This window comes from Pseudoliparis swirei, chromosome 19 (assembly GCF_029220125.1).
Source record: "Pseudoliparis swirei isolate HS2019 ecotype Mariana Trench chromosome 19, NWPU_hadal_v1, whole genome shotgun sequence".
NCBI lineage: Eukaryota > Metazoa > Chordata > Actinopteri > Perciformes > Liparidae > Pseudoliparis > Pseudoliparis swirei.
The window spans coordinates 15470155-15491857 of record NC_079406.1 but is presented as its reverse complement, the minus strand read 5'-3'; the positions used below and the strand labels follow the sequence as shown (position 1 = coordinate 15491857).

The window sequence follows — 21703 nt, the reverse complement described above, 5'->3', positions numbered from 1 at the left end:
AAAGGCACAGAGGAATTGATGGAATGACACTGCGAGAGAGAGAGAGAGAGAGCGAGCGCGAGAGAGTCGGAAGAGGGAGGGTCTGCATGGTAGAGCGAGGCAGAAAGGAAATAGGCAGCTTCGGTGACAGCGTAGAGGTAGAGCTCCAGTGTTCATGTGCGCCAGCTATTTCATTCACACTCTCTCGCACAAACACATCCTCCCTCTCTCTTTCTCACCCACTCATTCAGTCACTCACACAGACACACGTACACACCCCCCCGAGCAGCAGCAGCAGAGCATCGTGGGTGTGAAGCAGCATGTGATGTAATATCTGTTCTTCTGCACAAACTGCTGGCCAATGGAATAACTTAATTACATCACACACACACCTGCCGTGCGCACACTCACGAGCACACCTTGATTATAGGCGGGCAGACACACACACGCAAGCACACTCAACCTGTCTGCAGCCAGGAGTCAACATGGGTCTCGTGGCGGGAACCTTTTCCACGCAAACCAAGCAGGTGAACTACCGCAAAGGTAAGAATAATCTTTTTTCTAGATTATCTCTCTCTAAAAAACACTCAAGATGTGTGTAGGTGTGTGTGTGTGTGTTCACATGCATGCGAATGTCATATGAGAAAATTATATATTATAGATGATCATATTGCAAGTGTGTGCCTTAATTATGGAGTCTTGTATGTTTGCTCTCAGTCATTAATATTGCACAAGAAGTGCATTATGGGAATGAGTTGAACGTATACAGAGCAGGGATGTAAAGTTGGCAATTTTCTTTTATTCATAATTGGTTTGTGATGCAATCACCAGGCCATCTGCCCGGTGACACACACACACACACATAGGAATATGTGTGTGTGTGTGTGTCCTCTTGTAAGTGCAGCCGTGTCACCTGGCATGTAAAGGTGATGGTAGTTACCCCTGTCTGCTCTCCACACCAACCTGCTTCCTGTCTGCCCTGCGACTGTTTGACACGAGGAACTGGTCCTGACATGTATGTACGTGTGTTTATAGACATAAATAAGAATGTGCAGTTTTTTCCATGAAAACATTGAATGCAAAACCTAAGAGGGTTTAATGGGGTCAAACATGTTGTGTATGTTGTATGGAGGCTGTGGCAGAGGTGTGTGCGTGCAGTAAATCAGTGTGGTGTAATCCCTCGGCCTTTGGCCGCGGTCTGTCCCGTGTCTGTGACCTCAAACCTGATGGTTATCACCAGCAGACACAGAGCTGCATCACGGGCAGAGGAGCCCAACAACACGAGTCACAACATGTTTCGCCATGCTGTCACATGTGGAAATCTAACTCATGATATCATGTGAAACAGCTGTCTGTGTTGTCTGTGAAACCTGTCAAACACTACAGCAAGACCATGCGCAGGATTTGAAATAGCTGTAAAAACACTTTAGAGACCCTATGAATGGTTATAAATACAGGCATAAACAGCATCCTGCGTGGGTTGTTTATTTTAATTCCCAACTTGCGCTTCAGTTCATCGCACGGCAACAGCTCTCAGCAGATACTTCAGATTTGGGCTGAACAGATGTTGCACATTTTCACAGCCTAAAATATTAAACCCGTAGAAAGATTACTGAGGCAACAGTGACCATACACGTGGTAGCTGTGTCGTCCCCTTTTACACTCCTCTAGTTTGGGTAACCTCTAAATAGCAGCCACTTTGAAGCTTTAGATGCGTAAAAGTGGGAGAGAAAAATTGAGAGAAGTTGAGGAGAGGAGCCGAGGCTGCTCCTCAGGGGGCTGCAGTGTGAGTGTCAGTGAGTGTGTGTGTGTGTGTTTCACCATCTGCTGCTGTGTTATAAAAAGTGTGCGAATGGAAGCAGGGCAGGATTCATTTTTTTACGGAAGGTTGGCCCATCCGTGGTCAACGCTCAACATGAGGTAACGGCCAGCTGAGATTAACTTGCTGAGTATACAGAATTTACCAAAGTAATTAAAACACACTCTAAGTCTCACCGTGTCTCTTGTGTCAAACTCACAAATCTGATGATGATGTGACTCGACTAAATCAAGAAGACTTGTGTCGGGACCACTCCGGACTTGATATCCTCCCATAGCGCAAAGATTCAAAATGATACAAAAACATGTGCTGCTGATTACATCTTTCATATTTTGTCGTTCAAACCAGCACGCAGACCAGATGAGACCAGAGATTGTTACACTTGAATGAATAAGATGATGAGATGTTAATTTCCCTCTCCGGCTTTATCTGTTCTCTCTCCACATCTGTATCTGTGTCTGTCCTTTTTTAGGAAATCAAATCCACATTAAATACATTTTATTTATAGAGATGTTTCTCAAACTGTATGCACAAATGAAGCAAACTGTGTTTTACAATGATATATCTTGTAATATACAATGCCACTTTGATTATGACAATATAAGTTGGTGTAGGAGCCTCCAGGTTTCACTGTAACTGTAACATATACATCCCTGAGGTAATTAGGATTGGATGAGGGCTTTGTTTATGTTTGTGCTGAATAGCACAGAGTCATTATGGTAATTCTATCCTGGGCAGTGCCTGCGCTTCCTCTCTTCTTTATCATCTCCATAACTTTCCCTCTTTCTTTCTCTCTTACGCTCTGCGCTTTGTGCTGCATTATTTCCCAAAATACCGGAGGGCGTAGAAACTAAAAGAACTGTAAAGAATCAAAAAGACAACGAGTAACCCATAGATCATAGACAACATAGATTATCCATCCTTATAGGCCTTTGTACAAGCCCTGTGAATAAGAAAGTTAAGTTATAAATGCATTAGAAAGAAACAAAGGTTGAATATCCTGTAAACTGATTGATTTGGCTGGAAACACATCAAATGAAGATGTGTAAGACTACCTGTTTCTAAAGCATGTACAAGTGATTTGTCTTCTTTGTATCATCCCCAGAGATGTTGAGAGTGATTTTATCCCTGAGCTGTTTGTGAAAACATTCAGACCAGACTCCTCCTCGTGTCCCATATCTCCTAAAGTGGAGCTTCACTCCACTCTTATCCTTTTTGTCTGTTTTCGTAAAGAAAGTAAACACAGGCTCTATTGATATGAATGTTAATGTCCCCGACCGTAGCTGGAATGAATCTTGCAATTAATGGAACATGAGTACTTCATTTTAACATGATTTTCAACCCTTTTTCACAAAAGAAAAGCCTTTCAACTGAAAGTGTATCAGTCTAACATTTGATGGAGGGAATTAATGTTGGATTAGCTTTTCTATAAATCAACAAGCCGGCATCACTGGCCACTATTTAACTGATTGTTTGATGATGTCTGTCTGGGGATCGAACTACAAGCAGCTAGTTACAGTTTCGAGTCACCTGCATGCAGCTGTCTCCTCCGGTTTCCTCAAGTTGTTGACATAATACATTAATTTGTTGTAGTAAGGATAAGATCATCCACTTCATCAACCTCCCACACACGAGGAATGATCCGGTCAATTTGGGGATGTACAATATATTTGCCGCACTAAAGTATAGTGTATATATATATATATCAATTATTTCACGACCGTTGCTATTTAGCCATCATAAAAAGCTACAAAGGTCCAAACCTCGGTGATGTATAAGGTTGTGCCTCTGGCAGAGCAGGTTGGTGGTTTGATCCACAACGATTCTGGTGTACAGTTTAAAATCTTCGAGCACTTAACTGAATTAATGGATGTTGCTGTAAAAACTGAACTAAATCCAGCCAAAGTGATGCTGTGGCCTACATAAAGCTGTAGCTTTCCCTCGAGAGAAGATGGGGGAAGAGATATTAGCCAATGTCAGAGCCATAGGTGGGCATTAAGGAGTTTATCTATGTATCTGTCGTCATCTGGGGCAAAATAAAGGAAATATAACCACCGTCACTGAGCACAAACGTCTCTGTTCCTGTGAAATATGTCCCAGCGGCTTTGTTATAAACTACAAAACCTGCAGCTGGTCGACACATTCATCTCCCTGACTGTTCGCTCCATTTGTTTTTGCCTCAGCTTTCATTTCTCCGTACTCTCTCGCTCCGTCAAGTGGATGATTTTCACCCTCTCACCTCATTTCACCTCCTCATTTCGTCTCTCCATTCACGATTGTTTCTTCTACTTCCCGAGTTGTTTACTTCTTGATGTATGGCTATTCGTCTGCCTTTGTTGTTTATCTCCGGGTTTCTGTCTCTCTCCGTCCTTCTCTTTCGCTCTCTCGAACCCTCACACTCTCAAGATCACTGCTTTCATGTAGAGTTTTATATTCTGGGGCCGGTAGAATATATATGTAAGTATACTTGTGTTTGTGTGAGTGTATGTGGGCATGCTGGAGAACAAGTGTGTCTGATTCAATGTATCTCTCTGCTGCAGGGCTTAAGAGCCGACTGGAGAGGAGCCCTGTGTCCTTGATTGGCTTTACAGTTCCCACCCCTCTATCTCATCCCCGCACATCAAAAGAAGTGCACCAAAAGGGCCAATTAGGAAAGCAAAAGAGCTTTATTAGGCACGTGACAACATGGAAATAGGTTTCTGACTAATCCCATGCCTAAAGCTACGTGTGTTTGTGTGTGACTTAGTTTGGGTATTTATGGGTGGAATTGTGATAATACATCCTCATATCTCGTATTTATTTACACTCCAGTCTAGATGTTCACAGGAAGCATGATTTCCATTTAAAAAATCTGCCCGTCATTTAAGATCCTCTTAAACTAATGCGTTTGATCTTTCAGTTTAAAATGAAAGCCACGTTGGAGAGTTCAATAAATCAATATGCTGCATAAATGAAGATACTTAATTAGCATAATATTTGCAGGTAGATGCGTTGCTTACTTCTTCAATGATAAACAACATTTTCTATGCAATTTATCTCCGTGAACAGCTCAGCCCTGTGTTTGCCTTCAGGTCTTTGTAATAATTAAGCCAATGAGAGAAATGCAGATGATGAATATAGATAGCTGCTTAGCTTTGACCTTATGGCCAGGGCTGTATGAACAGTTATGACAGCAGTGATGCACATCATTTAATCTAAGTTCATTTGACAGCTAGAAAGAGACTCAACTGATGTCAGTTAATTTGACGAAGAACCGAATTCTCAGTGTGTTTCAATTGAATGAAAATGTTTCTCTTTGCAGGCGTTAGAGGACAGTAAGAGTAAACAAGCTGTCCCTTGAGCACACAGTAAAGTTCTAGTAATCCACTGAGTAAAACAAAAGCTCATAACATACATTTTAAAAGCCGTTGCTTCATATTGGAAAGACGTTTTAGGTTGTTTTGGTAACATAAACATTGGGGGATGAAGTTAACGTTTTAGTTAAATGATTGTTACACTAATTAGGTGTTCTATTTTTGTAAAATGGGACACAGAGAAACAGAAAATAACTCATCCAATAATATAACACATAGACCAGTAGGGTCTCATTCATTGTTTACATTTTAAAGAACAAGCCTACAGAAAGGTCCATGTGTTGCCAAGTAAATATACACTTCTGATTTTGCTTTGTGACCTCTGAGAAATATGAATCTGTCACAGACAGTGGGAAGGAAGGACAGAAGAAGATGAGCAGCTTCAACTAGCTGTTGGATTCTAAAACAATCTTCAGTGAATGTGTAAGAAAAAATGAGCAATGGGGGGTTGTTTATCATCGCTGACATTCAAACAGTATGTTGTGCTCCTGATTGTTTCACGGTGCCACTGTGTGGGTTACAGCACAATGTGACGCTGGAAATAACACTGACTAAAATAACTCCGTCATCTGCCTCTATGGATGTGTGTGTGTTTGTGGTTTTGCTGTAAATAATGCATGATGCATCCTTGTGCCCACAAACATCAGGCCAGTGAGTCATGGTTCACAGTTATGTCATTCACATGATAGGTGTCATATTCCTTTCGACAAATACAAAGTGTGATGTGTGTGTGTGTGTGATGTGTGTGTGTACTAAGACATCAGAATAACAGTGATGCAGAAACCGACTTTCTTCCCTCATTCCAGTCTTTCTCTCTCTGAGTGTCTTTGGTTTCTCTCATCGATTCTCTCTTTACCCCCCCTCCCCCCCCACACACACACACACATACTCTTTTCCCTATCTCCCTGATGACAGATCAATAGCGGCTCCTTAAATTATTCCCTTATTACCTTCGCATTGAAAATGCGGAAGGTTATGTTTTGATCGCTGTGTATTTATTTATTTATTTGTATGCGTGTTATTCAGGTAACAAAAAAAGTTTTAAATCGAATCGCATGAAATTTGGTGGGATGATTGGTTATTATCCGGGGACCATTTGATTAGATTTTGGGATCGATCAGGTCAAAGGTTAAGGTCAAGGTCACGAAAAGGTCAAAATCTTCTTTTTACCATAGCTCGGTCAATTTATATCCAATTGGCATGCAACTAATGCCAAAATGTTCATAATTCAATGCCCAATCTTGTGATATGCGAAGGTATGCGCTCTACCGAGTGCCCATTCTAGTTCATAATGTGATGGGAGCTGGCAAGAGGTTCAGCGTGCATCCACTAATAAAGATACAGACGAGTAACTGTGTGAGAATTAATTAGGACAGCTGTAGATATTAGTATTGATTTACCGAATGGACATGTTCTTCCGCGTCCGAAGCCTCGCTGCCTCTCATGAGCAATTTCCAAAGCCTGGTTTTTCCGACAGGACACAGTCATGCAGCGACACGACAGATTCATGGTCTATAACTGTAGAACGATACGTTCTATGTTACAGGCTGCATGTTCGCACTCTTAGTCTGAATGTGCTGCTTTGACTTTCTGAAGCTTCCACTCGATGGTTTAATCTTAATAAAGATATTAAGAGTGTCATTTTCTCTCATGCTTGCTCCCCTGTCTTTTTTAACTTTACACTCTTTGTTCTCCCGTCCCCTTCTCTGCATATGTAATGTTTTGCATATCCCACTGACTCTTCTCTGCCTTTTTCTTTCTTGTGATGCCACTCGCCCACTCTTCTGGCTCTTGTTACCCACTTCCTTCTCTTTCTTCCGCTCTCTGCACCGCACTCTAATCGCCAGCTGGAAGCTTTCCTTGTGTGTTTCCTCCTTATCCTTCTTCATCTATAACTGCCAACTATGTTTCCATCTTTTTTCCTTCCTTCTGATGCACCTCTTCCTTCTTTTGCCGTTTACTTCTCTCCTCTGTCTCTTATCTTCTCTATCCTCAGAAGTGTGACAGGGGTCTTGCAAAACAGTCTGCAGCAATTCCCACACATGCCTGCAGGGAAACACCAGGCAATTCGGCATCAATGTTGCGCACGCACACACACACACGCACACACACACACACTGCACACACACACACACCAGGCAATTCGGCATCAATGTTGCGCACACACACACCAGGCAACTTGGCATCAATTTTGCACACATGCGCACACCACACACACACACACACACACACCAGGGAATTCGGCTACAATGTTGCACACACACACACACACACACACCAGGCAACTTGGCATACATTTTGCACACGCGCACACACCACACACACAGACTGCACACACACATACACACCAGGAAATTCAACATCAATGTTGCACACATGCGCACACATTCACACACACACACACTGCACACACCAGGCAATTTGGCATCAATGTTTTACACACATGCACACATGCGCACACACCACACAACACACACACAGATGCACTAGACACACACACCAGGCAATTTGGCATCAATGTTGCACACACACGCATGCATGCACACACACCGCACACAAACAAACAGGCACGCGCACACACACTAACCTCTGGCTCTGTCTATCTGCTCTACAGACAGACTTTGAAATGATTTACATAAAGTGAAACATTTCTGTCAGTCTGTGGAAACGTGCCTGTCAGAGACTTAAGGGCGATGGAGAGGGATGGAGATGAGACATTGGAACAAGTCGGGAACAGTGTTTGAAACGACAGAACGCGAGGCTGATACGTTCGGAGAGATTTATAGGGAGAGATGGGCGGATAAAGGTGTGTTGGTGTAGGCCGTGTGCCTGGAGACACATTTGTAGATAAGAGAGTGAGAGATGGCTAGATAGGGTTTAAGGCTAAAGATGAAGTAGGGCGCAGTGATGATTGGGAGAAATTACTTTGATAGTCTGTACATTTGTCTCGGCACACTGCAGGCTACGTCTTTAATCGTCGAGCACGCAGTGTGTGTGTGGCAGGAAATGGTCACACTCCATGGTGCTGCACACTGTTTAGATGTCTCGAATCAACCTTTCTTTCTGCCTACGGTTGGTGAATGGGCAAGTGTGTGTGTGTGTAGGCAGGGTGAAAGCATTACTCCCCACTGCTGTCCATGCTGTCTCTCTTGCTGTTACCCCACACATCTGAGCATTAATGGCTTTTCACAGCAGATTGCAGATATATTTTTTTTCGGCACCAAACTAAACCTTCCCAGCTAAATCTTCCCATATGGCTCAAAGAATGACGCCTTGCTCATTATTCACCATCAGGAGACAAAATGTGGCCCATATTCTAAGCAGTTGCCACACTTGCAGAAGCATTATTATGGATGGCTGGCTTGATATAACAGGACAGCGTGTCCTTTCTTCAAATCGACTGCTGAAAACTGACTAATCATCATTTGCAGAAGCAATTGCAAATCTAGTAGACATGTTTTTCTCATTACGTAGCAAAAAAGAGATGTGAAATGTGTTCACCCTTTATAGGGCACTTATTGAAATACTTTGAAATTCAAAATGTCAACACTACAGTGCTATTGGAGGACATACCAATACTGTTTTACTGTTGTGACATTAAAAAATATATTGTTTTTAGTTAGAAAATCAACATCAATGAAGTGCCCATATTGGGTTCCTTGACCGTTTGTGGTAAAAAATGAAGTGACCATATTTGGGTGTGTGCCCGTTTGTGGTAAAGAAAATCCAACAAGTGTATATATAAAAATATACAATAAATATATATACAAGGTGAAAGGAACATGTATTTAACAATAGTCTAACATCACCTTGAGGATTAAAAAATGTAAACACATGCTGGTCCTGGAACCGTCAACATACACATCAATATAAGGCAGGGGTGGGCAAACTTTTTGACCTGCGGGCCACATTCGGTTCTAAAATGTGACAGAGGGGCCGGGCCAGGAGCATTTGGAAACGCAATGTAATTTATTAAACCTGGAGATTGCATCTGTTTTTTATACATTTCAATTTAAGGTGCAAAGTTAAAGTAATCAACATTTACTGGAAAGAGATCAATGGAATCACTTTCAACATTCAAAACAAATTATTACCCAACGAAATACTCAAGCTCAATAATTTCTAATTGTTTTAAACCCCGCAAAATAATGGACGGATTGTCCTGAGAGATAGACTGTATTAAATATCCTGCCTGCAGCAGAAACTAGAAAGGGGTCTTTAAATTGAGGGCAATGTGCGGCGTCATCTGGTCAGGATGTGTATGAACCCCGTCACAAACAGACTGACAGCGCTTTACTCGAGAAAATATGGCCCTAAAGCTGACAATTGAAGTTAGATTTTTAAAAATTATTCATATCTCTTCTGAAAACACACCTTTACTCACATGTGGACGAACTGTTTTGGTGTTTGAAATTGGTTTACCAAAGGTCATAGGTTCACAAAAGCAGTGAAATATCTGAATACAATGCTAGATACATGTACTTGCACCTGTCCATCCTGGAGAGATCCTCCTCTGTTGTTCCTGATCCGATGTGAGGCCAAAGGTCAGGGATGTCTATATGCACAGATTGTAAAGCACTCCCAATTCAAATTTGTGAAATTGGTCTCTACAAATAAACTAAATTGAATAAATGAGGAAAACCACATTTTGTATTAACGTTTTTTTAGTAAAAATGATGTGGTCTGTGACACATTCACCAAAATGATAAAGATGGGACTGAGAAATGACTTCATATTGCAGATAAAGTTTCATGGGGTGTGTGCAAATAAAAAATGACCATTACATTTTTTTTTTTAAATAAATATGTATTGTACATAAATAAATAACAATTCTACATTATATACATGTTGTGAAATAGAAAACAGAACACAACTATTGACAGACTATTTACAATATGGCTTCACTATAATAACATCATGTCATCGTGTCACGAGTCCTCTCTGCTGGCCGGGCAGGTGGCGCTGCAGGTGGAGCTGCAGGCGCTGGTGAATCCTCTCTGTAAAATACAAGACTAGTCAGCACCGCGCACAAGTTACGGACACCGGGACGGACACCGTGACACGTAACGTGTAGTAAAGACTCTTACCCGGTCCAAGTGGCTCTCTTCTGGCTGCGTGTTCCTCCTCGTGGCTCTGCAGCCCCTCCAGGCTCCGCGCTGCTTGCCAAAATCACTGCGGCTGTTTCTAAATGAGCGTCACCTGTGTCGTGGGCGGATCCCTTGTGATTTACTGAGTGTTCATTGGTTGTTTTTTTCCGCAAAATGTTGACAGACAAACGGATTGACAAATCATGGTGAAGGCTTTTGTGTGACGAGTACTTTCCGCGCCAACGCACACCGGAAGTAAACAAAGTCACGATTTGGACAAGTTCGGCGGGCCGGATTAAAAAGCCTAACGGGCCGGATGTGGCCCGCGGGCCGTAGTTTGCCCATGTCTGATATAAGGCCACAACATAAGGCCACTTATTCACTGTCGTGTTTATGCACAGGTGGACCTTGCAAACCACATGTGATCGTATTATGTTGGCTTTCCTGTTGCAGTACTTTCAGGTCTGGTGTTTGGCATCGACAGGGGCACGAAGAGGGACCGATGGAAACGGTCAGCATCACTTGGGGTGTGGCTGCGGTGACCCCGGACAGACTTAGGGATATCAGGCTGTCAACAGAGGCATAATGAGCTCCTTCTGGAGCTAGATTGGCCTCCTCTTGCCATGAAAAGCAGCAGCAGGCACTCCCTAAACCATTAAACACATCAACTGTTATAAGGTCAGAATCTGACAAAAATCACTCATATTCACTATTTATAGCTTAAATATGTCTAGAAATGGGTTAACATTATCTCTGAATCACTGTATAGTGTTATAAAAAACTTTAACAACATGAACATAAAGTCCTAAGCTGTAGTTTCAAGTTTCAAGTTTCAAGTTTTTTATTGTCACATCCCCTTTTATACAAGTATAATCGGTTTGTGAAATTATTATGTGCAAAACACCCGACAGCAGTAGCAGACTAAAAAAAAGAATAAGAATGAGAATAAACTGTACAATATCCACACACAAAAAAGAAGAAAGTATTAACAATATATATATATAAAACAATGTAATAGAATATACATCATGACAATATATATATATAAAACAATGTAATAAAATATACACTTTTTTGAGACAATATATATATATACAGGACTGTCTCAGAAAATTAGAATATTGTGATAAAGTTCTTTATTTTCTGTAATGCAATTAAAAAAACAAAAATGTCATGCATTCTGGATTCATTACAAATCAACTGAAATATTGCAAGCCTTTTATTCTTTTAATATTGCTGATTATGGCTTACAGCTTAAGAAAACTCTAAAATCCTATCTCATAAAATTTTAATATTTCCTCAGACCAAGTAAAAAAAAAAGATTTATAACAGCTGAGTGTTTTGTCAAGGCTCAGGAAACCCTTACAGGTGTTTGAGTTAATTAGACAATTCAAGTGATTTGTTTAATACCCTACTAGTATACTTTTTCATGATATTCTAATATTTAGAGATAGGATATTTGAGTTTTCTTAAGCTGTAAACCATAATCAGCAATAAATCAGAATAAAAGGCTTGCAATATTTCAGTTGATTTGTAATGAATCCAGAATGCATGACATTTTTGTTTTTTTAATTGCATTACAGAAAATAAAGAACTTCATCACAATATTCTAATTTTCTGAGACAGTCCTGTATATATGTATATATATACAATATATATATACAATATATATATATATATAAAACAATGTAATAAAATATACACCATGGCCATATATATTCACAGAATATGTTCTGGTGTATAGTGTTAATGAGGGTCTCAGTCCTTGTTCAGCAGCCTGATGGCCTGACTGAAGAAGCTGTCCCTCAGTCTGTTTGTGCGGCACTTGATACTGCGGTATCGCCTGCCTGACGGTAGAAGGGTGAACAGTTTGTGGCCGGGGTGGTTATTGTCTTTCATCATCCGTTTGGCCCTGGCCACGCACCGCCTGGTGTATATGTCCAGGATGGAGGGAAGCTCACCTCCAACGATGTACTGTGCCGACCGCACCACCCTCTGTAGTGCCCTCGCTCCAGGGCGGTGCAGTTCCCGTACCAGACGGTGATGCAACCTGTCAGAACACTCTTGATGGTACTGGTGTAGAATGTTCTGAGGATGCGGGGCCATGTTGAATTTCCTCAGTCGCCTAAGGAAATACAGGCGTTGTTGGGCCCTTTTCACCACGTGAGTGGTGTCGTGGTCCATGTGAGGTCCTCGGAGATGTGCACGCCGAGGAACTTGAAGCTGCTGACCTCTCTACTGCAACTCCGTCTATGGAGATGGGGTGTGCTCTCCTCTCCGCTTCCTGTAGTCCACGATCAGCTCCTTGGTCTTCTTGGCGTTGAGGACGAGGCTGTTCTCCTGGCACCACTGTACCAGTGATCCAACCTCCTCCCTGTAGGCTGTCTCGTCGTCGTCGGTGATCAGCCCCAACACTGTTGTGTCGTCAGCAAACTTGATGATGACGTTGGAGCTGTGCATGGCCGTGCAGTCGTGGGTGTACAGGAGTAGAGGAGAGGGCTCAACACGCATCCCTGAGGGGCTCCCGTGTTGAGGTCAGCGGCTCTGAGGTGGTACTGCCCATCCTCACCACCTGGCGGCGGCCCGACAGGAAGTCCAGTATCCAGCTGCACATGGTAGAGTGCAGGCCTGAACCTCTGAGCTTGGTGTCGAGCTTGGCGGGAACAATAGTGTTGAGCTGAGCTGTAGTCCACAACCAGCATTCGCACACAACAGTTCCTCCCCTCCAGGTGGGAAAGGGCGGTGTGAAGTGCCATGGCAATTGCGTCGTCGGTGGATCTGTTTTGACGATATGCAAATTGCCATGGGTCCAGCGTGGCAGGCAACATTGAAGATGGCGCGGCTGTGTCCAGTCGCCGTCGCGGCAGCTCCGCGGAGATTGTGCGCTCTTTTAGTTTTTGTGTTTATTTTTAATATTTTCTTTGCCACAAACACATCGGCACTAACAACATACGACCGCAGCACACTTTTGGACATAAACTTTTGCGCAAAACAAGGGTTTTTGTCCACTTTTTCCATCGATCCAGCGTGGCGGCAGAGATTGTCGGCGAACCACAACAACAACAGTGGAGCCGCTACTACGGGAGAGCGAAAACATCGAGAAGCGGGCGGAATTCGGAACAGACTGAGAGTTCAAGCCCACCGTCCACCTTTGCCCAGCATCCTTCTTGCTAACGTCCAGTCTCTGGAAAATAAGATGGATGATTTTAGGGCAAGGATCAGATTCCAACGGGACATGCGGGATTGTAACATCTTTTGTCTGGCGGAAACTTGGCTGACCCGCTGGTGCGGATCGAGTCATATGCCCAACCGAGTCCTTCTCTGTTTTCCGTGCAGACAGAACGGAAGAGTCTGGTAAATCTAAGGGTGGAGGGTTTGCTTCATGACAAACAACATGTGGTGTGACCCCAAGAACATTAAGACTCTTTCGTTCCTGCTCGCGAACCTGGAACATCTGGCGATCTCATGCCGTCCATTCTACCTTCCCGGGAGTTCAGCTCGGTCATCACCACAGCCGTTTACATTCCACCACAAGCTGACCCCGGCGTAGCACTATCGGACCTACATGATGTGTTATGTCGGCATCAGAACAAGTATCCCGACGCGGCTGTGGTGGTGGCTGGGGACTTTAACAAGGCAAACCTAAAAAAAGTCATGCCGAACTTTCACCAGCACATTACGTGTGCTACCAGAGGAAAGAACGTTGGACCACTGCTATCGCCATTCAAGAGAGGCTACAAGGCTGTCTCTCTCCCTCCGTTAGGGAAATCAGACCATGCCGCCATTTTCTGCTTCCGGAGTATAAACAAAGGATCGCGCGGGAAGCGGTAGTGACGAGGAACGTAATGCGGTGGTCTGACCAATCAGAGGCTGAGCTACAGGGCGCTCTACGTATCGTCGACTGGGACATGATCCAATCCAGTTCCAGTGACGTCAGCGAGTTCTTGAGTAGCAATGAGCCTCATAGCAACGCTACGGACACCATCGTCTCCACGGTAAAAGTGAGGGTCTTCCGTAACCAAAAGCCGTGGGATGATAGATCCATCCGTGAAGCTGTGAGCGCCCGTACTGCTGCCTATAACTCCGGTCTTGTATCCGGCAACATGGACGAGTACAAGGCAGCGGTCTATGGACTGAGGAGGCGGTGAAGAAGGCCAAGAGGAGGTACCGAGACAGAGTGGAATCACAGATGGAGCAGCGCGACACCAGGCGCCTATGGCAGGGGCTACGGACTATCACAAACTACCAGAGCAGACCCCGCGCAATGGTGAGTGCCGGCGCATCCCTAGCGGACGACCTGAACTCATTTTATGCACGGTTTGAGGCTAGCAACAACAGCGCTAGCTCGCCGCTAACAACAACACCGTTAAGCGTAGCCGGTGAGTTCTACCGCTGGGGATGAACACACACTCTCTGTGACCGAGCACAGTGTGAGGAGGGCTCTGTTGAGGGTGAACACCAGGAAAGTTGCAGGTCCAGATGGCATATCTGGGCGAGTACTGAACCTGTGCTAACCAGCTAGCTCCAGTGTTCACCACAATATTCAACCTCTCCCTGGCTGAGTCCGTGGTCCCCGCCTGCTTCAAGAGATCCACTATTGTCCCTGTGCCCAAGAATGCTTCTCCAGCATGTATGAATGACTACCGACCGGTGGCCCTCACCTCGGTGGTCATGAAATGCACTGAGAGGCTGATAAAGGACTACATCTGCGCCTTCCTCCCTTCCTCCATGGACCCGCTGCAGTTTGCTTATCGCCCAAACAGATCCACGGATGATGCTGTCCCCCAGGTACTGCACACCACACTCTCTCATCTGGACATCCAGAGAGGGGGCTATGACAGACTGCTGTTCATTGATTATAGTTCAGCTTTCAACACCATAGTCCCTCCAGACTGGCGGCAAGCTGATTGAGCTGGGACTGAACACCCCCTGTGTGCTTGGATCCTGGACTTCCTGACCGCCAGGCCACAGGTGGTCAGGGTGGGCAGACACCTCCAAATCCCTCACCCTGAACACAGGATCCCCAGGGTTGCATCCTCAGCCCCTACTGTACTCCTGTACACACATGACTGTGTGGCCAGGTTCAGCTCAACACCATCATCAAGTTTGCGGATGACACAGTGGTGGTGGGCCTGATCTCCGACAACGACGAGAAGGCCTACCTGGAGGAAGTTGCTGATCTGTCACTCTGGTGCCAGGACAACAGCCTCATCATGAATGTCACCAAAACTAAGGAGCTGATTGTGGACTTTAGGAGGGTACAACAACAGAGGACGTACTCACCACTGGGGATTAACGGGACTACTGTGGAGAGGGTGAGCGGTATAAATACCTGGGAGTCCACATCACCGAGGATCTGACATGGTCAACAAACACAGACACTCTGGTGAGAAAGGCAAGGCAGCGCCTCTACCACCTCAGGCAGCTGAGGAAATTTAAAGTTTCCCAGAGGATCCTTCAGTCCTTCTACTCTGGAGCTGTAGAGGGCGTCCTGACAGGAAGCATCACAGCCTGGTTTGGCAACTGCTCCGCTCAGGACAGGAAGGCTCTGCAGAGAGTAGTGCGTTCGGCTGAGCGCACTATTGGAACTACACTCCCACCCTGCAGGACTTGTACACCAGGAGGTGCAGAACCAGAGCCGGCAGGATCATGAAGGATCCTCACCACCCCAACAACAGACTGTTTCAGCTGCTGCGGTCAGGCAGGCGCCTCCGTAGTCACGCTGCAAGAACAGAGAGACTGAGACGGAGTTTCTTTCCTCAGGCCATCAGGATTGTGAACTCCGACCTCACCAGGACCCCCACATAGACCCACACAACTGCCCCTCTTAGGCACACACACACACACACACACACACACTTACTGTAAATATTGTGTTGTTTTTTATTTGTAAATAGTGTGTACTTGTTGCCCTTGCACATTCCTGCTGAGCATTGCCACTTTCATTTCACTGCACACCCTGTGTGTGTATGTGACAAATAAAACATCTTGAATCTTGAATCTTGAAAAGTCCTTGACCAACCTCTCGAAGCATTTACTGACAATCGAGGTGAGGGCTACGGGTCTCCAGTCATTCAGGCAGGTTACCTTGGGGTGTTTGGGGACAGGCACAATGGTGGACATCTTGAAGCTCTCAGGAACAACAGCCTGGGACAGGGAGAGGTTGAAGATGTCTGCGAAGACTCCTGCCAACTGGTCTGCACATGCTCTGAGGCGCGCCGGGATGTGGTCGGGACCTGCCGCCTTCGGATGTCCACCCGCTTGAAGGCTTTGCGACGTCAGCCTCTGAGATGATCAGCAGGCTGGTCTCCTCGGCAGCGCTGCCTTCGCGGGCTGCCGTCACGTCGAACCGAGCAAAGAATGTATTTAGCTCGCCTGGGAGGGAGGTAGAGGAGTTCTCTTCACCGCTGGTTCTCCTCTGAAGTCCGTGATTGTCTGTAGCCCTTCCACACACCTCTCACGTCATGGCTCTTGAGCTTTTCCTCCACCTTGTTCCTGAACTCCCGCTTGGCAGAGCCGATGGTCTTCGGAGGTCGTGGCGGGCTCTTTGTATTCCGCCATATTCCCGAGTCAAAGGCGGTGTTACGCGTCGGAGTGCAGCGCGAACATCGCCATTTATCCACGGTTTCTGGTTGGGATAAATCCGAACCGACTTGGTAGGAACAACGTCATCTATGCATTTCTTGATGAACCCGGTGACTGAGGACGCGTACTCACTGACGTTGTTGTCCGACGCGACCCTGAACACATCCCAGTCAGCACGTTCAAAGCAGTCCTGTAGCATAGACTCCGATTGGTCCGACCAGCGTTGCACTTCCTTCACAGCGATTGGTTGCTGCTTCAGCCTCTGCCTGTAGGCGGGAGTAGTTGGATGGAGCGGTGGTCCGATTTGCGAGCGGTGGGCGGAGGAGGGCTTTGTATCCATCCCGGAAGGGAGTGTAGCAGTGGTCGAGAATCCGCTCCCCAGCGTGTTGCTTGTTATGTGTTGGTAGAACTTGGAGAACTTTCTTCAGGTTCGCTTTGTTGAAGTCCCCGCCACAATGAAAGCAGCCTCGGGGTGTGCCGACTCCTGCTCGCTGATCGCCCCGTAGAGTTCCTTCAGCGCTATGTCCGTGTTAGCTTGAGGCGGAATGTACACAGCAGTTACGGTGACTGCTGTAAACCCGAATCGTAGCCAGAATGGTCGACACATGAGCATTAGGTACTCCAGGTCCGGGGAACAGAACGACTTGAGAGTATGTACATGACTTTGGTTGCACCAAGATCTGTTTATCATGAGACATACCCCACCTCCACGATCTTTACCAGAGAGAGTCTTTGTTCTGTCCGCGGTGGACGGAAAATCCTGCCGGCTCGATGGCTGAGAGGGTAACCTCCTCCGACATCCATGTCTCCGTAAGGCAGATGATGCAGTTGTCCTTAGTTTCCCGGTGGAATTGAATACGAGCCTGTAGCTCGCATAGCTTATTGTCCAAAGACTGTACATTTGCCAGTAAAATGATGGGTAGTGGGGGTCGATTGGCTCGACGTCTCAGCCTGACCAGCACGCCAGCTCGCTTCCCCCTCCGTCGGCGACGCTTGCGTGAGATCGCGCCTAAAATGGACGGAGATAGTTCCGCTACTGTTCCTGGCGGGACGTCCGAGTAAGAGTTGAAAAACTCTGGTAGGCGGCGAGCAACTGCCGATCCAATCTCCAGAAGTGTGCATCTGTCGTACGTTAACTGGCTGCTAACGTTTTGTGCAAAAATAGTCGCAATAAGAAGAATAAATAACAAAAAACTACTACAAAATCCGGGAGCTCGCAACACAGCAGCCATCACGTACGGCGCCATTCTCTCTATTGCCTTATTTTGAAAGAAAATACACTAAGTATGTCTTGTTACTGCAGAGGGCATATGTCCAAAAATGGTCATTTCATATAAATTCAACATTATGCAGAAACCGGGTGTATAAGCAAATATGGTGACCTAATTTTTCATGCCGTAATTTCACTCATTTTACTAAGTCCTGTACAAACAACACGCATGTTATCACTCAGCACACCTATTCAAGCATAACATCTGTGAGTTTCATCAACTTACCAAGGTCAGTTTAGTTGTTTGGACCGAAATTGTAGAAAGAGTCGAGCTGCAAATTTGTGTTTTCCACGATTTAGAAAAATGTGTAAATGAAACTTACCTCTGGTCTCTGCTGATTGGTCAAATGTCACAAAGGCGGTTGCAGTGAGTGGTTGATCTGTGCTTATTGGCTGGGTGAAGTCCATGTGATTATTGAGCTCACTGAAGTGCAGGAAGGACACTGTTAATGCAGCTTGCGGAAGTGCCCATATATGGTTACTTGCCCGATAAAGGGTTAAGCAAATTGACTTTGATCATAGTTGACAATGACACGTTTACATGGAAGGTCCTCAGGCTAGCTGCTTTTATATTTGAAAGCCCTCATGAGTGGATGAGATCCGAGCATCCAGCTATTCCTGTTAAGTGTTGATATTATCTAAATGCAGTATTTAGAGCTGGCGAGTATTTAGTGCTCTCTTCCTTACATTTATTACACAACTATAGTTGTTAAAGCCCATTTTAAACTTAGACCAAACAACAAATAAAGAAGTTAAAATGTGTTCTATAACTCAACCTGCTTCTATCCACTAATGCACTATCGTCCAATATTATTCTGTCAGTGGCAATAATAATGTTCAGTTTTGGTTGTCAGTTTATTATTCGGGTCATAGTTAATGGTGGTGTTGTACCAGGCTTTATTATATTGATAGGTGTTTATTGTTCTTTGTGTCCTTGTTTACACACGAGGACCGAATATTAGAATCCACCCAGATTATTATGCAGTCCAACACAACACTAACCATTCACTGAATGATTGTCATAAAAGTAGACATGTGTATTGTATTTCATTAGATTGTATTTGTCAGTGTATAATGACACTATAACATTGATGGACTACTCCACTTTTTCTTTGTCATTAGATTCTGCTACTATTAAAAAGGAAAGGCAGCCACAGAGTAGACTGAAGACTACTCTGTGTCTGCCTGTTGTCTGTAAAGTATTCTCCAGTTCTACGAGCACATTGTGTCATATGTTGCTTTGGATAAAAGCGTCTGCTAAATGACATGTAATAATGTAATGTAATATGTAACTTTCTTAAAATGAGCGTTGTACTGCTATCAAGTCAGACCGTATACCTTGTTATCGATCAGGCTTTAATTAAAACGTGATTGCATCGTGTGGGTGTGTTTGTAGCCCTCTGTCATGAGGTGTCACGGATGTCGCAGCGAGAGAGAGAGGACCCAAACGCCGACAATTACTGCAAAACCAATATGTAATTCAACAAACTAGACAGGATGACAAAACGTGGACCAAACGGTTCGAAGCCACACTGTGAATGAGACGAACAGGGTTTACATACACAGGCAGGCGGAGGTGATTGGACAACGGGGAACGAGACACAGGTGAACACAATGAGGGCGGGGCTAGCAATCACACAGAAGGAAACAATCAGGACCAGGGCAGACAATCACAGGGAGACAGACGACACAAGGACTTCAAAACAAGACACAAAACGAGACACAAACTCCAGATCCTAACACCCTCACAGGCAAGAGCGTGCAATCCTGCAGTATTTTCTGACACTCGTCATGATCCCTCTATTCCTTCCCTATTGAATACCTCCTTCTTCTCATCCCTTGCCTTTTCCTGCCCTTAAGCTCTCACTCCTTTTACATTCTTGACTTTAAGCCCTTTCCCTCCGTTATGCTCTCTTGCTGCCTGCTGTCTCTCTCTCTCTCTCCCTTCCTTCCTTCCTTTCTTTCTCCCTGCTCTGGGAGTCAATCTGCCACAACTCACACATCTCTCTGTCCCTTTATCCATCTCCTGTTCAGGTGTATTATGGATGGATGACCAGAAATGATGGATGAGGTGAATGGCGAATGGAGGTATAGATGGATTGAAGTGGTCTTTTCATGAACAAAATGTAATGTTTCTCTTCACTCCATAATTCATATTTACCTCTCACATTCAGGCTGTATCTATTTGCATATGTGTCCTCCATCCGAGGGCAACAGATGCCGTCTACGTGTGAAATGTAACATGCAGGTTTTTTGTTTTGTTTTGTGTTATCATTTACAAATCAATGGCTACACTCATATTCATTTATAATTTAGTGAATCAGCATCCTGGTAATTTCATACTGAATCACGGATGCTCTGCTTGGCTCCTGGCTTGCGGATGTACGTGGGAGAGAGACTGAGAGAGAGAGAGAGAGAGAGAGAGAGAGGCTACAACCCTTAATAATAAAATAAAACAATGGAATCAAAGGGAGAGAGAGAGAGAGTGGGAGAGTGAGGGGAGAGAGAGCAGTGGCAAAGGGAGGAGGAGCCCCGTGAGATGGGGCGAGAAAGCGCGAAAGGAGGGATGATGAGAGAGGGTGTTCTGCCGCGAGCAGCCATTGAGAGAGGAAGTGAGGGAGGGAGAAGAGGATGAGAAGAGGAAAGAGGGCGAGAGAGTGTGTGCGTGCGTTCTAACCGTCCAAACACGTGACATAAGAGAGATACAGACCTCAGCAGACAGACAGGCTTGTTTCCACGACGACGACAGCAAACATGGGGGCTGTTGTGGGTACGCTGACCGTGCAGACCAAGACCAGGAGGCTGTCCAGGGGTGAGGGAATACACACACTCACACACACATGCATGTGCTTATAAACATACATAAATACAATGCATGTACATTTAGACATTGAAACTTTTGACAATGTGTTTTCCTGTATCTTCCAAACACACACACTAACACACACTCACAAATATACAGCGCGTGTACGTGTTCTGCACAACAACAAGCTTGTATTTCAGTTATGATGCAGTAAAACAAAGAGTTTTTTGTGTGTGTGTGTGTGTGTCTTTTACAGTGTATTTGTGTGTGTGTGTGTGTGTGTGTGTGTGTGTGTGTGTGAAAGAGAGACCAACAGGTGGAAAAAGAGCATCTCTTCATTCTACAACAAAGTTTTAGTGCGTTTGTGTGTGTGTGTGTGCGTGTGTGTGTGTGTGCGTGTGTGTGTGCACGCGCGCGCAGAGCAAACTGAGGGAGGTGAGTGAGAGACAGCTTCTCTGACCGTGTTTGAGTCATCGTGCGTGTGTGTCGTTGAGCGATGTGTATGTTGCTGTGTGACGCACACACGTCGAAGGTATTTGTCACTCTGCTCACACACTGCTTTTCTGTCTTGCTGTTACCTTGGAAGCACGGTAGCTATGGCAACAATAGATGTCAAATTTGGGGGGAAGGGTTTAGTGGGATTGGGATATTCCTAAGTAAGTCAAGGACATGTGAAAGAGGCTGAGACGGGTAGGGTGGAAACTGTGGGGATGTTTTCTTCATGAAGACCTGTTGCCTGTGAGCAATGTTTTACTCGGTCCTTACTCATACTAGCAAAAGCCTGTAGACCTCATTTACATAAATCTA

At 44.9% G+C, this 21703-nt stretch overlaps 1 protein-coding gene across 2 annotated transcripts in view; it reads left to right on the top strand.

Annotated features, from left to right (window-relative positions):
- The first annotated feature begins 205 nt into the window (after positions 1 to 205).
- The window catches only part of LOC130209591 (Kv channel-interacting protein 1), a 51295-nt gene continuing 29797 nt past the window's right edge, over positions 206 to 21703 (top strand). Inside the window, exon 1 of one of the 2 annotated variants that reach the window (XM_056439343.1) lies at positions 206 to 522. In XM_056439343.1, the coding sequence (XP_056295318.1) occupies positions 465 to 522 (58 nt within the window). In that variant the 5' untranslated portion in view covers positions 206 to 464. Of the gene's footprint in view, positions 523 to 20731; positions 20906 to 21703 lie in introns of those variants that run through there. The other variant, XM_056439342.1, reaches the window with a different exon arrangement.